The sequence below is a fragment of the Penicillium cosmopolitanum genome (assembly GCF_028827165.1).
Source record: "Penicillium cosmopolitanum strain IBT 29677 chromosome Unknown utg000011l:1.0-3548175.0:1.0-3550911.0, whole genome shotgun sequence".
NCBI lineage: Eukaryota > Fungi > Ascomycota > Eurotiomycetes > Eurotiales > Aspergillaceae > Penicillium > Penicillium cosmopolitanum.
This window is the reverse complement of record NW_026622681.1, coordinates 133,744-151,418: the sequence shown is the minus strand read 5'-3', so window position 1 is coordinate 151,418 and position 17,675 is coordinate 133,744. Positions and strand designations below refer to the sequence as shown.

At 44.7% G+C, this 17,675-nt stretch overlaps 3 protein-coding genes across 3 annotated transcripts; 1 reads left to right on the top strand and 2 right to left on the bottom strand.

Annotated features, from left to right (window-relative positions):
• Positions 1 to 4,975: 4,975 nt before the first annotated feature.
• On the top strand, positions 4,976 to 5,985 carry N7509_011510 (uncharacterized protein; the record flags this gene model as incomplete). The annotated part of the gene is made up of 3 exons (XM_056636147.1): positions 4,976 to 5,003; positions 5,075 to 5,513; positions 5,562 to 5,985. The coding sequence occupies 3 exons, from the start codon at positions 4,976 to 4,978 to the stop codon at positions 5,983 to 5,985; spliced, it is 891 nt and encodes a 296-aa protein (XP_056482177.1).
• Positions 5,986 to 11,508: 5,523 nt separating this feature from the next.
• Positions 11,509 to 12,621, bottom strand: N7509_011509 (MBL fold metallo-hydrolase; the record flags this gene model as incomplete). Its single annotated transcript, XM_056636146.1, has 3 exons — positions 11,509 to 11,886; positions 11,946 to 12,529; positions 12,609 to 12,621. The coding sequence occupies 3 exons, from the start codon at positions 12,619 to 12,621 to the stop codon at positions 11,509 to 11,511; spliced, it is 975 nt and encodes a 324-aa protein (XP_056482176.1).
• A 1,453-nt stretch (positions 12,622 to 14,074) lies between these two features.
• Positions 14,075 to 16,459, bottom strand: N7509_011508 (uncharacterized protein; the record flags this gene model as incomplete). Its single annotated transcript, XM_056636145.1, has 5 exons — positions 14,075 to 15,011; positions 15,066 to 15,203; positions 15,277 to 15,815; positions 15,871 to 16,033; positions 16,101 to 16,459. 5 exons carry the CDS (start codon positions 16,457 to 16,459, stop codon positions 14,075 to 14,077), a joined length of 2,136 nt encoding a protein of 711 aa, XP_056482175.1.
• Between the last annotated feature and the right edge of the window lie 1,216 nt (positions 16,460 to 17,675).

Here is a 17,675-nt window from a genome sequence, read left to right as displayed (position 1 = left end):
AACCTACATTATAAGGACTACATTCCAATGCAGCCTCGGTCTTAACCGTTACTTACATCTTGTATTCGACTGCAAAAATGTAGATCGCAATGTGGGAATCTCTCGGGAAAAATTCGGGCGCAAAAGTCGGAGTAAGAGGGTGATTTGGCTATCGGCCAAGTCCACAAGACATGAATGTCATTGGTTCGATAGTATTACGCTTATGGGTTGTTCAGCATTCCTCAATGTCCTATTCAACCTGTGATCTTCCAAATTATCGATATAGGAAATACAGATACTAATGCAGATAGTGGTCAATCATTTGCTTTACAATACGTCAAAGCAAAAGCAATAAGTTCTTTTCGATATGCAGGGTTTTTATGCTAGATAGTTGATGGTGACAACATAGTGTGGCCCAAAAGTTTTCATGGCGTAACCTGGCAATTATGACACCTTTCCGCCTCTGTTTTAGTACTTCAAGTAGAATGATGATGATCCCGACCATAAAACTTACTCATATCGCGGGAATATGCACTATCATACTGGCAGGGTGCACGAGAGTATAAATAATCGGGCTAGATATCTTACAACAAATGACTATATATAAACGAATTCCCGTACGCTGAGAAAAAGTAAATGTCATTTTAGTTGACTCAGACCCCGAGTCGAGGCAAAGGCGAAGTATCTTCTTCTTATTTGGACAGTGGTCTCCACGCAAATTGGCCACAGTAAGGCTTGTCGGTATTTAAAGCATATTATTATACATTCAATCGAGCTTGTCCCTTGGGTGGGATACTCGATAAATGGAATAACTTCTTCAAACATTGAACTAAAGAAGCTCGCGACGCGTGAGTTGCTCTGACACTATTGGAATTGAAAGTGACTATCGGAGTGAGCATGGACGCTGCTGAATGTAGGTCATAAAAGGTTTGTCGACATAGTGGACAGCTTGCATCTTGCTTGCACATCCATTTGTCAATACATGGCTGGTGGAAGAAGTGTTCGCACGGCAATTGCCGAAAGATCGACTGGGAGCTCATTTCCTCAAAGCACAGATTGCAGGTCTCTGGATTGTAAGATGCCAAAGGTTATCAGCACTGGAAAATGCAGAGTTAAAACAACTTTTTTTCAGTAGGCTTACCATCGTTTGATTTTCTAGTACCTTTGTGACAGGGCATTGAAGCTAGCACCCGACTGTTCATCGGTCGCGGCGCTCCTTTCATTATAGAAGGCTGATTTGAGTACATGCTAGACATCGTGCGGGGTCGTGTCAGCGTTAGGTATAGCAAATGAGGTAATTCACCGCTAAAGCAGGGTTCGGAATCTCCAATCTGGTAAAAAAGAGGTTTTGGTTCTAGTCCTTGCCATATATCTTTATATCACGCTTTACCACTGTGGCAAATTCATGGAACAGCCTTTGAAGCTTAGCCAAGTATGTAATGATGTGACTTCCCGCCTTTTTCCAAAGCTTAAAGTGTCACTGCGGCGGCTATTGGTCGGCATTTGTTCGGGGAAATAGCATTACCAGAACGGGTTACTGGAAATAGAATTTCTCCTCATGCGGAGTGGATGGGGTGCGGAGATCTTCTTTTCAATAGCATGGATGATACCACAACTATCGCCAAATATTATTGGCACCGCAGATTCATTTGTTAGTGCCAAAAATGTGATCTGTATAGAACTGTCGGCATTCTCGGCCGGTCTGGAACCCTTCAATGACTCATCAATGGAGAGAAATGGGGTATTCCAATATGATTATTGATCCTTGGATTTCGACTAGTAGCTTAGGGTTCCAATTTTTCTTCGCAGGTCGACAACAAATTTGTAGTCACCCCATATTTTATCTCCATTAAACAGCCGCGAAAATTTGACCTGTATACTGTCAGATGTCTCGGGAAGCGCTTGTTTTATCCAAGTTCAGTGGCCCATGGTGATAAACATTAGCATCATGAAAGGAATGCGGATCCTGACACCCTGGTAGCAAAACGTATCAACCACATCCCATTCGTTCGTCGTCCTGATTCGTTCCCAGTGCATGCTCCTGTAGCCGCGGGTACGTGGCTGTCGTTTTGTTGCCCCATCAAGGTTCAAAGTTCTAAGTTCAACATCTTCCCAGAGAACTCATCCGGCCGGTAACGGGAGGAGAATATCAGAGAAAGATGATGGAGGGACAGAACGGAGAAGAGCGAAAGGTATTCCCTGCTCCAGTTTCCTGCACGACCGCCTCCCTGTGACAGATAGAGCTGATCTGGCCGACATATATTTCTCGATACTCATGATCAAGACTCCCGAAGTCTGCTCCAAACCGGAGCGGATCCGAACTACAGACATTCTGATATTATCGCACTGCGCGATAACTCAGCCTTGCCCCTATGGCATCCACGTCCTCGCAATTGAGATCGACTTTCAACAAATCACCGTCACACTCTTGTGTCTTGACGCGTCGCGATCCTAGCCATACGTTGTCCTTCCAGGAGCTTCCTGGGATGCCTATGTATAGCCTATATATATAGATAATCAACCATGGTGACCGCGATAACGAAGAGGCGACTGTCGCTTTCTGTATCTGCTCTATCTCCTGGATCGTCTCTTCCCCCCTTAACACGGCCTGATTGTCCCTGCTCTCCGTGCGCTCCCGATATTCAGATGGCAGCATCAATGGGTATACCCGTATCGCATGCGGTGACAGCAACGAGGATTTGCCGATGGCTGAGTTATTGTGCGATCAGTGCCAGCCGGATTGGCAGATCACCGAGGAGAAGCCCCATGTGATGGAGCTTGATACATCGTTTATCGATAGCAGTCCAGCACAGATACTGAAGTCCATGCCAATCAGCAGCCGCAGCCTCGTTAGTCGATCGATATGGGTAAGCAGCAGTTTAAGTAGTGCGGGGCTCAGTGTGTGGACGTTTGGAGTGCCAATGAGCCAGCAGGGTGGTGGAGACGAGGATATCTGGACTCGTATGGCCTTCTGGCCTAAATGAGACGATAAGATCGATTTCTTGCAAGAGTGCACATGAATACTGACCACGTGAATACAGACGGGAATTTTCGCGATATGTTACAGGCAAGGTGAATCGACAAAAAGGGGTGAGAAAATGCACAATATCCATGCGAAATCCAAGCCGTGGCTCCACGAAACAGGAAAGTCGGCTGGAGATCCAATAAGAGTCACACGGAATAGAAATAGGGCAGCACTGACTTAACAGTGAGAGTATGAGAAATTAACAGAAAATAAAAGTAATTTTGGCAAGAGGATAAGGCAATCAGCGGGAAGATCAGCGAAGAGATTTGGCAGTGGGAAGCACAGCAAAGTTCTAGCAGGCAGATCGCGCAAAGCACTGTAGTTGTGATCCCTTCACTCGAGTCGTTCGTTTTAGGGCACGGAGTAGTACGGTATTTTATCTGCGTGTAGATTTTGTCTCCTTTGGGAACTAAAGAGTTTGGAAAAAACAGTATGTGCTGATCATGGGCACGGGAGGAGCGACGGATATAGAGCGGGTTTAAGTCTATCGCCGATATTCCCATAACCCAGTCAGTAGTTGGAATCTCAGAGCGCCTAGTCAAATGGCGCCTGGGTGGTGGGCCATCCGAACAGCTTCGCGTTTTCCGAAAAATTTCGGAGTCGCGGAGAACGATCTGATAAGGGCAAAAGCGCCAATGTCTTCTCTCACTCCACTCTCTAACCAAGTCATTAACTGGGAGTACTATCAATGGGTGCTCTAGATCACTGGATGAACGTAATTACAATCAATATGGTGCGATGCCAACCGGAACACCCGAAACATAGTATATAGCATCCTTGCTTCTAAAATAGCATCAAATACGTGATATATTGATAAAGTTAACATATTGACTCGTCTCACATGCCAAAAGTAAGGTGTAATTAGACAACCAGATATAACTACCGACTTTATAACGTCTTTAATCAGTCATTTGTCCAATAGATGTACAGTGGGACATGGGTAGCACTACATATTCTTTGCTAAGTGATGACGATTTTACCATTTATTCAGATTGTATAGATAATAAGTAAATACTTGGGAGAAAAATAATAAGTCTAAGCAAGCGACAGAGAACTCCTTTGGGGAATCCCTCCTTCCATACCTTGAGGATAGTCTTCTGTAAATTGTGAATTACTTTGAATATTTTGAAGATTCCGATCCAGCAAGGCAAAAAGAGATTACGAAAGCTACGAAAATGGAATGAGGAAACTCGATCGTATCCCAAGACTATCTCTTAAGAGGACCCAAACCCCTCAAGCCTGGCTGCAACATCGGCTCATTGATAGCAGTTCACCTGGGGCGAAGATCGGGACTTATAACATAATGAGTCAATTTGGTGATATTTTTATATGCATTCAGCTCAGATCAAAGAACAACGCATTGCCGTCAGTAGTACATAACATAATGGGTCATTAGAGCTATTCCTGGCGGTAATCTTTCACAGTACAATTTTCACAGTGCAGTTCCAACCTGTCAGCGTATTTGCCACACCAGTGAGGAATAGTCGAAACCGTCATGTGGAATTAATCATAGTCACCCCATCCACCACCGAGCCGACTTGGAACGGCGGTAAATCAGTTCCGATGGCGGGCGACATGATCTAACAGTGGGCTGGCGCCAGATAGACGACTGAGCTCGTCAGCAGATGGTCAGCTTCGTCTGATCATGGTTGTTTGGGTAATCCAATAACTGGATAAATAAATGTATCCATGGGCCCTAGTCTGAGGCTAATCTTCTGGTCTGTGATACGGAGAAAGGCTCTTATTTCCGACTAATTCCGTTAACCTTACTTCCGTAGTCTCGGCTGACAGCCTCCAGGTTTTTCTGAGCAGTGCCTGGCCTGTACATCCGGGCTTCCGCATGATAAGAGGCTAAGAAAACTTATAAAGAAAGGAAAGACTTATCCAATCTCTAATCCATTTTTAGACTTCGTGGGTCTGTTCTCTCTGATTAAAATCGTGAATTGTTTGAAATTGCCCCAGCACTCCGAAATGTTGGGTTTGAATACTGTTTGGTTTGGTGCGTGAATGGGAAGACGACAAAGAAACCTCGGGTAGAAAGATTTCAGCATTCAGGCTAACTAAATACAGTCACTGGCTGTTCTTCTGGGGTTGGAAAGTCCCTAGCGAGCGCTATATATGCCGCTGGCCACAATATTGTGGCTACCGCACGCAACGTCGATACACTTTCCTATCTGCCGGACGAAGCAAATGTTCTGAAACTAAAACTTGATGTTACTTCTCGAGAGACCATCCTTGATGCCCTGTCTGCTACCGTGGCGAGATTTAATCAACTTGATGTAGTGGTGAATAACGCAGGGTATGCCCTCATGGGTGACACAGAAGCCGTACCTGAATCAGATGCTCGGCTACAGATGGAAACCCTTTTTTGGGGCCCAGTCCTAATCACTCAAAATGCCGTTCGCATCTTCAGAGAAGTCAACCCGGCTGGAAAGGGTGGCACCATTGTTCAACTTTCCTCCATTGGTGGCTACTTGACATTCCCTGGTGGTTCATTCTATCACGCCGGGTATGACATTATTCTTAATCAAATGATCGGGTGCTGACCCAATCACAGCAAGTTCGCGCTCGGTGGATTTACGCAATCTTTCGCTAAAGAGGTGGATCCAAGCTGGGGGATCAAATTTCTGGTGGTTGCCCCGGGTGGGATTCAGACTAATTTTGGCTCAAATGTGCACCTCGAGCACCGTCATCCTGCATATGATACCTTGACAAGTCCGTTTAATCAATTATTTCAGTACATGATGAGCCCGGCTGTTCAAGAGACCTTTTCTCAGCCGGGTATATGTGCCGAAGTTCTCTTTGATGCTATTGTGGGCCAAGACAAGCGACCTTTACCCACAAGGCTCTTGATGGGTGCTGAGACCATTCCACTTGTTGAAGCTGAAAATATGAGAGCCGCAGAGGAGGTGAAAGCTTGGAAAGAAGAGACGATAAAATGCTCAGCCGAAGTTGTCCTGAAAGACGTTCCTTCATTCTGATTCAATCCAAAGTTTTCCAGAATTCGGACAGGCACTTTTCATGAAGTGGATATCAGATGTGGTCCTCTTTATATTAGTTTTAAACAGTCAGCAGTGAAATCTCGAGATATTAGAAGCACAGTGTAAAATACTTAAAGCCCTGAAACTACATTGCTATCATGAGGGCATTATATGGTATCCCAGATAAAATATTATATTGTCGTTGTATGTATACCTGCTGTCTTGGGATTGAATTTCAGTGGCGCCGATCACCCCTTGTTGCTATCTCATAGTAAACAGCCCAGTAGACCGCCGCGAAATTTTCAGCCGTTACACGATTTTGGTCGGTGTGGGTCTGCCCATTAACCCACCCATATCCTTCTTCTTGATTCTTTGGGTTGTGACGACAGGTTTAGGCATGTTTTGGGTAGTGTGCGTCTCGTTCATCACACGTAACACATAGCGGCGACAGCAGCGGAAAGCTGTCATGCGTCGAAACTTATGGAATTGACCTTGATGGCTCAGTTGCCACGTGATTTGTTTTCGATCGACTTTATTTCAACTTATAATCATTCAATAATACTTACTGGCCTTCCACGTCGATAATATTCTTTGTGAGAGCTATAGAATAAATGTCCATGTAAGGGACGACCTTCGACCGCATTGTTGAAGCATCAAGAGCCAAAAAATTGGAAGAGTTTGCTTACTTCTGCTCTATAAAGAATTGCTGAAACGACAGCCCACATGAAGAACATAGAGAAGGATTTCGTCTTTCAATAGACTCACCGACAGGCCCATATAGATCAGCCAACCGAAAGAATACATACGGAAAGCGGGAGGCTTAAGTGGCCACTCCATTCCTGACTTCAAAGAGGGAGATGACACAAACAAAAACAGCCACCCCAGGGGAGAGAATGAAGATATGACCAGCGTAGAGATTGCCCATGTTTTGGCCCTGCTGAACTGTATTGGGTTTTGAGGGTCGAAGCAACCCCATAAACGGATTTATTCTCATACGTGATTAGTCAACATGTTTTCTCCTGATCTGCCAATCAGTCAAGTCGCTTCAAGATGATTATTTTGGGCTAAGGAAGTGAAGATTTTAATATATGATTAGTTTGTGAGCCCGTTGATTAACACAATAGTTAACTTGTCATGAGATAACTAGCACTGCTGCCGGAACGACTGGTGTCACCTTGGTGGGGTAAAGTACATGAAATGGTATTACTGGTTGTCCGGGGAGTAACGTCAACACTCGAACGGGGTTTGATGATGACTCAGACGGCCAACTGCTCCTCCCCTTTTCCTGCTTCTCCGAAGTATGCTCAGTGATAAGGCCTACTATTTACAGACTAGTTGACACGACTACTTCCTTGGTACTGACGAATCAAATAATTTGTTGTATATTAGATCGAATCACGGGTACCACCGTGGGATATCTGCAGCAAAGGGGTGAGATCATGAATAAAGGCTCCATATTTAAAACAGCTTTGAATTTCGCAGCTGACAGTTTACATTGCTTAGAATAATACGCAACCATACCTGGTGATAAGGTTTACTCCGCTCCAGCACATGGGTATAATGGATTAATATTATGAACCATAAACCTCGCATTAAGCATTATCCATTGAGTTCGGTGCGATATCGTGAAATGCTGGCACGAAATTCATGGAATCACAACCCAAAGTTCCGGCTTTCCCCCTTGCCGGCCAATTTTCTGGTTTCATCATCCTCCGTTCAGGGCAAAGCTATAGTGGACTTTAAATCGACCCTGAGGATTCTAGGATTCTTCAAATAGTACAAACTGGGAAAACCACGACTCTTTTATTCCCCGGACTGAGTATATGATTCTCATCGTTACTATCCTCATCGAGCAGCTCCAGGGTACTCGGTATTGCTGCTTCTTGCTATCATCCCTGGCCTCTTATCGATCGTACTCTCGCCGGCCAAGTGAACTGGCATAGACTTTTCGTTGGTGTAATTCTTATCCTCAGGTTGTTCTCCTCATCATCATCACTGGTCGCTTCTGCGAACAAAGCCTGATCAAAGCCGAAATGATAACTCGCCTAGAATTTCTCTGCTTAGAAATCATATCGCAAGGCAGCATCTAATCTTTTGATGAAAAATCTTTCCATATTGAGAGGTACTTTATATTTCGGATGAATTTACGATCAAAATTAACAGCCCAATCTAAGTAGGTTTTAATGTGGTTACCAGGCCTCTCCAGTCCCCCAAAAATTGATTTGGTGTAACAGCAATATTTTAACCATTTCGCAGTTTGAACCGGTGATTTCCCAACCATGCGAGTGTGCCATACATTTATTAGGACCTATTTCTATTCTTTGGCTAAGCCAAATTTGCACTATATCATGAAATGCTGGAATGCAGCTTTCTTTGCTTGGGCTCCGCATAGCCGGCTCCATGACCGGCCTGCATAACCGGCCTGCCCCATAACCGGATGGTACTAAAGTCGGGACTAAGCTGGAGTGATAATATACTAGACATGATGGGGCCACGTTGAACAGAGGCTTAGACTCATTCGTCTACTTGGGTCATCTGAATATTCAGCATCAACTAAACAGTCGTTTACCTTTCGACCCCGACGTCTATACACCATAGCAAGGTCGCAGGCCCGGAAAAATGAGCAAATTAGAGCAGGAAATTAAGATACGCTTCAAATATGCGGCTCGCTTTTTTGATCTTCCGTGTATCCACCTTTTTGTGTCTTTTGTGGCACGTGCGTTTCAATATGGCTCTATCTTATAATCATGAACAGCTTAAAAAAGCTATACCTGCATTGATCAAGCCCAAGCAATCAAACCTTCTATTCATGATGTGAATGCTGGACGAGCTAATTTGAAGCGCTCCTGAGCAGAGGTCAGCAATCCATTCATTTGCCTGGAAGCATCTAACACATCATGGATTAGGTTCTGGTTGCAGGTTGTCATGAGATTCAGTTAGATCTACAATGTCATAAATACGAACGCGTGGGACAATGAGCCTGGCCTGTCAATTCTCATGTTTATGGTGGTGGGTATCTCAGCTTTCAAGTGATACAACATTTCCTAGGTCTGACATACTATTTTGCTCTATCGGAGTTGGAACATTTTCAGTGAATACTACCTTGCTCCGGAGAATCTATTTTCAGTTCTACCTCAGGATTGCTGGTTAGCTCTGATGTAGCTTTGTGGGTGCAAAAACCTCTACCGAATTCCACTTCCGAGGGGTTATCACATAACTTTATCAGCGTTGCGTTGACAGTAATGGCCAGTAAAGCTGCGATCGGGGCTTGCATGAGGGCCACGAAAACCTCTTGGGCATGAAGCTTCACTCAAACGAAAATATGTTTTCCGAGTATACACTCCGGTGGGGCTTATTTCATTATTTAGTCACCCATATAGCTCAATAATATATCTCTTATACTTTCCTTCTTCTCAAATGCAAGTAGTTGGAAGTGATCAAAATTTGGAGTTGTGCTAGATTTTATTCCGTTCCAATTTAACTGAGACAGATTTGGGCCACCAAACGCGAATCGTGGCACCGCGTCGCAACCTACCATCTTCAACCCCACATTCAAGCAGCCAATATTCACGAAAACGTATACAATCTAACTAAAACCCCGGGGCGAAAGGATGCAAGCTATTTGGGAAAACAAATTACTATCATACTGTATTTCGCACAAATCCAATGCATTACACGTGACACTCCGATGTCGCTCCGCAGGCCATTCTCATTGGGCTGTTTCGCGCACAAAGTGCCATAAAATGATTCAATTGAAAGACAGACCACTTATAAATTGGACTGAATTTATGTATCGTTATGTTGCAGCGTCTTAAGCCTCTCATTTACGATAAATGGTCGATAAATGGTAGAAATATACTCATGTAGCGTGAAAATTCACTGATCCAAATTATTGGCCAAAAACGGGGTTTCAATTTTATTCAGCCAGAAGCAAAGACTACTATACCATTTGCCTATGTTCAACAAACAATCATGTGATATGAAGGTCTACCTAAGGATATCTATGACTTTGATAGACAGGCTGTGTGCTATCGGTCCCACAGCGACTGCAAGAAGTTTTACACATGCAGACTTCACTGCTCGGGGACCACTTTTACAACCTGGAAAATTTCAATGGGTGAATGCCCTTGAATACATCAGCGCTTCCGGCTAGGCCCTGTCACCTCGTTTGATTCTCAGGGGCACATGTGTATTGAAAGCTGGCCTGAAGAACTTGTACACGATTGACCCTTTGAAATTAACTTTCATGGATGGACTTTATATTCCGTTGGTCTTTGGTAACGTCAGATCACTTCATTCCAGCAGCTGATAGTCGTACGCATGGGTGATCTCGACTACTAGTTCTTGATGGGCATGGGGGCCATTTAACGTCGTGATTTGATCAGGTGTACAAAGAGAATCATGTTATTCCTCTTTTCATCCTGCTCAACTATCCTCAGTATCTCTAACCTTTTGTACGAAGCTGCTTTTCCTATTTTTAAAGCGATCATATGGTCGTCATGGTTGCTTCAAACGAAATCGACAAAGTTGATGTCCTTGCAGCTTACCCCAATTACACTGCACATTCACCGGTGCGACATTTTGAGTATTTCCAAAGTTGCTTTACTGCTACAGAAACAGTAATACCCAAAAACTTTCAAAGCCAATATTCAGCTTCGTACATCGACACCTCCTTGAAGTCAGTCAAGTAAAAATGAACTCAAAACAGCATAGAATATTATTAAATTCGAGTGATAGGCCTACTGAATCAAGGATTTCATTAAAACTCACTCAAAAAGCACTCAAAAAATCAATCTCGATCCTCCCAGCCGGGCTACAAACTATATTCTAAAGGCCTGTCAAATGAGTATGGTTTAGGGGTTATTACTTGAGAAAAAAAACACATAAACTACGTTCCGCCAACAAAATTAAACAAAACATACATTTTAGCCAAGAAGAATACGGATTTAAGAAGGGAGGACCACTGATGAGCTTCTTGGGGTCATAAGGCCGCTAGTTGAAGCTGAGAAAGCCCCAACCCGGCTACCGCAGCGCCATCCGAGGCACTTATTTTATCAGCTCAACCTAGCAGGAGGACATTAGCATTGTAAAGTGTTTGGATTGAAAAAGACAGATCTTATCATTGCCTTCATCAGCTAAATACTGAATATAGGGTGGATCTGGGCATTATATGTGCATTGAAAATAGCCAGGTATTGAATAATGTCCCGCTCCCTTACAAAAGACCTGCTCGCCCACCGATTTTGCTAAGTAGTCACTGGGGTCTATCGACCTGTAGTTCTTACGGAACATTCCGCCATGAGAAATGAGTAATTCAACGAGCCCAACATTAGCCAATGCGAAAAAGTGTGGCCTGGTAGGACTAGGATACGAACGCAAATTAATCCCAAAGTTAAAAACACTTTTCGTAGCCAGGAAAATATTGCCGAAATTAAAGTCGGTTCTATTTCACGAAATAGTGTAGACGAGGAACAATTAATCTAATCAATCTTCTAGTTCCTTGTACTAGAATGTATTTTTTTTGCTAGTCAACTAAGCGGCCAAAATCGGCGAGGAACTTCCAATGAACAGCTTGCTTCAGTCCTTCCTTTCGCCACCTATCTATGCTCTTCTCCGGAAAGAGCCACCTCATTCCAAGGTCATCCTTTTCCTCAAATAGAGACAGCGCATGATTGTCATGGGCGAGAAGTAAGAAGACATTGTCCTCAGCATCGAATTGTGCGATGCCTTCCAATGTTGCGAGACACTCATTGTAATCATGTGTATAATTCTTTGCAGGTTGAAAAAACGGTGCGGTTTGTCCATAACCAGAGGTTTGGCTCGACTGGTAATTGGTGGAGGACGGTGAATAAAGCGGAGCCAGGGACGAGGGCCGAAATTCTCCTGGGTGATGGGCGCAATCCTAAAAGCAATGAGTCATTTACTATCCATACCATTTTAAGGACTCTGGAGCTGCCTTACTCCAGCCATGAGAACATATGAGTCCTCTTCTACCCTAGCGAGGCCACACAGATGGCCAACAGCATGCCCTGGAGTATGGAGGATGAAAAAGCTCCCATCTCCGAACCAGTCGAGAGCTTTGAACTGACCAATTTGCAAAATATCGCCGTTATCCCCGAAATCAAGCTCTACCAGCTCTCGTCCTTCCCAGTCACTGGCTAAAACAGGTGCATCCGGCTCATTAGGATATCCATTGCCGATCGCCGCCCTGGACCCAGGCCCAACAATCAATTTCGTACCTGCCGGAAACAAAGCCGGATTGCCAACATGATCAAAATGAAAATGTGACCATATTATGGCGCGCACATCGGGCAGCCGGACTTCATTATCGGAGAGGACTTCGGAGACGTCCCTTGAGGTGGAGAGATGCCAATCGTGAAGGGGATTGCGGATGGCATCGACCACCGTCGGGGCTAAGTTTTCAAAATCTTGACGAACAGACAGATCAAATAACAATTTCTGCCCAGATGTGTGAGTAATTAAGAAGCAGAAGGAAGGGCCCTTGAGTCTGGGGTAGCCGCAGACTTTCGGCTGCACAAACTGCTCTGTCGGTATGTCGATTCGGGTGCCACTTATTTGGCAAATTATTAAATGAATAATCCGAGAGGAACTAGGAATACATACGAATCAACAACATGAACCGACACCGTATGAAAGGATTTCGGAAATATGATTTGATCAGTCGCTAGATTTTTCGAATCCGCTTTTTCCCCATAATATTAGAACTTCTCGGGAGAGGGAATAGATGTTCAGAAGGGCATGCGCTTTGTTTAATGTGCCTGTGGGAGTAAGACTACGACTCTCCGGGGTTAGAGTTGCCGGAGCTGTGAGTTCTTGTAGTAGTCAGTTTGCGCGCAATTCCACAATGGTAACTGAATTGCACTACATAATGGATGTTCTTGCGGGTTAAATTTAACTTGAAAATCGGGGGCGCAGCTGATGTAATGGTTGACGTAGTACAGACTCTACCGAGCATTGAATGACTTGGTTTGATGGGACGAAAACCTACCTTGCGGGTACAGTAATCACCAGCAAATAGTGTCGATATCAAACAAGGGCAGCATTATTTGTTCTATCGGCCGATCCGCTTTTCATACCAATATTCTATCGGCCAAAGCTTGGTCACTGACCCCGAGTGTACTGTCATCGACCCACCGCTTCCGATAATCGTCGTGCCTATCCTCGTCGAGAGCGAATATAAATTTGACGATCATCGATGAGACGGCTCAATTTACTTGGCTGGCCAACCCGTCAGACCTTCTAACCCAGCGGCAAAGGCGACACCCCGATTCGTGGCCGACCATCCTTGCGGTGGTGTCAAGGAGCAAAGCGCTCAAAACCATGCTCAGAAATTGGCAAGCGCTGGTTTGGCGACGTTAGGCTTTCCGTGGTATATTCAAGGCCCAATTAGTGAAAGAAGTTGTTGTAGTGTCTTCGTTCATCATCAGTGATGTATCGCAGTCAATTCCCTAGATATGATATAACCGATTATACTATCAATGCAAGGCCACAGTGATTCCTAAAAATATAGTGATAAGGATGTATTGCAGTATGCTTCTCAAGCCTTATCTTCAATGGAGTGGTGAGCCCTTTGATGGGATATTATCCAGAAGTTGCGGCTACAGTTTTTCCATACATCCCGGAAAAGCATCCCGGAAATCACATTGCATAAAAAGGCCCATGTCCTCTCCTGGTTACAACGAAGAAGTTAACTTTCTTATATTGCTCTATCCTCATCCTTGCCAGCATTCATATTAACTCCGAGATTATTCGACCAGTCTCGATGGCGCTCTTCAACGCCACGACAAGTAAATTGGTTTTAGGACGTGCTAAGGAACGGCGACTAGTTAATATGAATCTCCGCTTTAGTCGTCAGTTTCGTGAAGCTCTGGGACGGTTGGGATATGACCTACATATGAAGCGAATCAATGTGTAATTTTAATGGGTGGTACAGCTCTTGAAAGGCCATGAGGGTTGAGAAACAGTCACCAAAATCTCAAACAAAATGGAGATTCTCCCACAGAAACCCTGTTTCTTGATCTGAAATAGACGGATGTATCATATTCAACTGGTCCAGCCAATATCCCTGATTAAAAACGTCGGGTATCGACTGCGAAAAAAAAATCCGGAGATCCATGCCAAGAAAATGTGTTGACCTGAGAGGATTCTGACTGCAAATTTGCGCATGAATCAAAATTTCGAAGTCCGAGATCATTAACCAAGGTATACAATTCATCACCAGGGGTGCTGTGGGGGGCGGTTCTAGGCTCGGAAGTGCTATTGGGCGATTCACAAGTGATCTTCACTTTTTGATAGCAGTGCTCGACAATCTTCAAGCCTGATCTGGCTACAGGATTGGTAGACTGCATTTTGGAGAGGTCAGTAATAGCATACTGGAGGCTTTGGTCAATTATCTGTTTAGCGTTATGGCTCGATGGTGGGAATAGCATGGCGATGATAGTGATGAGAAATGAGGCGTCGACCGTATAGAATGCCAAGCCAAATAAGTGATATTGATCTTTTTCAGCCTGTGCGAAAAGGCACCGTTGACAGTCAAGAGTCTGAAGCGCCGCCTGCAAAGCGGCTCTCCGACTCTCTTCTGAAGAGAGAACATGTGGCCGATGCAATGACATAACGAATAAGTTCAGCATAACCTGCAACTCCTGACGAAGCTGGGGAAGATAATGATACTCAAGGTCCCAGGTAGTGTCCGCATTTTTGAGTCGCAAGAAAGGAGGCAGTTCGTGCATCAACGTCAATATTTCCTCGTGTAAAGTTTGAATAATCGTGTAATCATTCAGACGAGGGCTACCTGATTTAGTAGCCCTCATTTTGTGCACTTTGCATGCAAGAGCGTATCGGAATAGGGACGCGGAGATCATTATCGGGCTGCGGGTATCTTCCGGGCGCACTGCCATCGGTATCGCGGTGGAAGGATCCCGGGGAATATTGCAATACAAAGGCGGCTTTGCATCACAGTCATCCAAATTTATCATTCGAGGACGGCCGAGAATCATCGCCATGAAGCTTAAAAAATTAGATGATGAAAATCCACGTAATACCCCAATTTACCAGTCTCACCTATCCCAGACGAACAAATTGATCCATAGACGCTTCTTGTTCTCTTCGTACCAAAACAAGCTTAGCGTTTTACCAACATTTCCGTGGGGAGCCTGGTGGATTTCTTGTTGCTGATGAAGGCCAAGTTCTTGTGCCTGTCTATATATTGATACCAATAGATTAACCTGATTTGTGCACAACCTGATTAGAAAACATTCTGGGTCGTACGAACCTGATAGCAGATCCAACCGTGTGCCAAGACTCGGTACCTCGTCCGCAGTTCTTCAGCCACGATGACCGCAGAAATTCCGCTTGGATTGCAGTGAGAGCTAATCCAGGTCTCCCTAACAGCGACAGTAGCTCGTCGCCTAAGTCGCTGTATGTCTGCGAAGACAAAGATCTGGCTGCGGGTAAGTTGCTCAAGATATCCCAGTCAACTGGTGCGAATTGCAGCGACAATGCAAGAACCTGAAAGAGCAAAGCGGGAAAATATCGTATCTCAATGGAAAGTTCTGTGGGCGTTAGGTAGCCCAGACCCTGCATGTCTTCAGCAGGTGGCCATCGAGAAAGTAAGCTATCAAAATAAAATCTCTCCAGGATAAAGTAATGCCAATTAACATTCTCAAAGAAGAAATTCACGAGTGTTTGGATGATAGGTCTTGGCGGCAATTTTCCAATGAACGTCTCGATATCCTTTTTGTTGAATAGCACGGTTCGTGTTGCATAGTTGCGTGGAGTTGTGATGTTTTCAAACTCCTCATTCCCGATGATCTCATTTCAGTCAGTAAGTTCTTGGAATTTATATTGTGAGAAGCATTTTGCATACTTCTTGCAATCCCGCGTAGGTATTGCTGCCTGAAGCCAGCGAATAGCCAAGGTCGGCCGAGCCTTGGGCCGTTGGCCCTTCTACGGAGCTAAGTGATTCTCTTGGGTCTGTGCCAGCCTGTGCATCAAAGGACGATCGCTGGTGCTCTTTTGGCGACTTGACTCTTAAGGATCGAAGATAGACGGTTCAGAAATCGCAATGTCCGACTGAAGCGAGAGCTCATTACTTACGGGGAGTATGTATCGTAAACACATTGCGCAGTGACATTTCGTGATATGCAATTGATGCATGGAGTTTTACGGTCGCACTGGATGGACATCAGACGACAGAAGATCTTTTCAAAGAGATGCAGAAGGCAACGATTTCGAACCTTTTGCTTTCGGCGATAACACTCGGAGCAAGATGTCACCACTCGTTTGCGTTTAGACGACTGCTGCATACTCGAGGCCGACATGATCACCACCGTCCACAATCCCGGAATGAGAAGCGACAGCAGAAAGTAGACCAGCTTGTTGGTCTGACAAGAAGCGCGTGATGGGCCATTGACAGCACTAGCCAAGAAATTGTCCTTGATTACGTAAGATGGCATGTGAACGTGACCATAGCGTCCGGTTCATAGTTTTCCCGAACTCCCAGGCAGAACAGAAGTAGTATCAAATTCAGACTAGCTTACTATCTCATTCGTTCGTGGAACTGGGGGCCCACAACAAATTCCAGCATTTGAACTGGACGCTTTCTACACCGCCCTCCTTCCGGGGGCCGTAGAAAACAGAAGCACATCCCTCGAGCGGACAAGATGTGCCGCTACCCAATGACGTACGGTCTTCCACACGACCCGAAGCGTTTCGGTTTTCCCGACAGCCGTCGGCCGAAAACGACCTCATGAGAAGCATCTCGTCGCAGATATGGGAGGGTAGTCACCCTTTGAACTTCAGACCACTTCACAACACATCCCAAAAAAATCAAACCATCAGGTCCTATTACCATCCTACCTACAACGAAAATCCTTAGTATGCTAGTCATTGCCTGGTAGACCGCAGCTAATATTTATTTTCCACGCCATCTTGACTAATTCATACGGCACTCAGTAGACTTATCCCTGCTGACACCTCCCCGACTCATGCCAGGAGCCTGCTCTTGCTAACATGGAGAGGCCATGACAGATTTTTGTTACCTTTAGCGCATCTTTTCAGGCTATCTAGAATAAGAAGCCTCGGTTCATCGCAAATCCCGAATTACGCGTCTCGACGTCCGATGTATTGTCGACTGAATTCAGACCATGCTGCTAAAGTGTGGGTGCCTTGAACACCACGCCTCAGGTATCCAATCGCCCTTTAACCATCTCTCACCTCAGTAGATAGCCATCTCCATCTAATCCAACACCTTCTGAGTTTCTCCTGTTCCTCAGTATCTAGCAATTATCATATGTTGATACTGAGCATATGTGCGTACTCGGTATTGATGGTGCAGGTGGCTATGCGATAAAAGCATCTCTGGCTGATTGTCGCTCCAAGTGCTGCATTGGTAGTGCTGTGTTTTGTCCGACCGATAGTAAATAGTATCTGCACATGTTATGGATGAAGTTCCGATGATTATGTTTGCATGATTGCTTATTCTAGCGATCAAATCTTGCAAGCTCTGTTCAATGCCATAGTAACTACATGACAGGCAACACATATGAAATGAAGGGAAACAGAGGTGAATGATTGAAAAACGTGGTTAAAATGTTTTGATCTATATTAAACAAATAACAAATTTTACTTCAACACAAGCCTTGATCTGTCAGTACAGCACGCGGGTAAAGA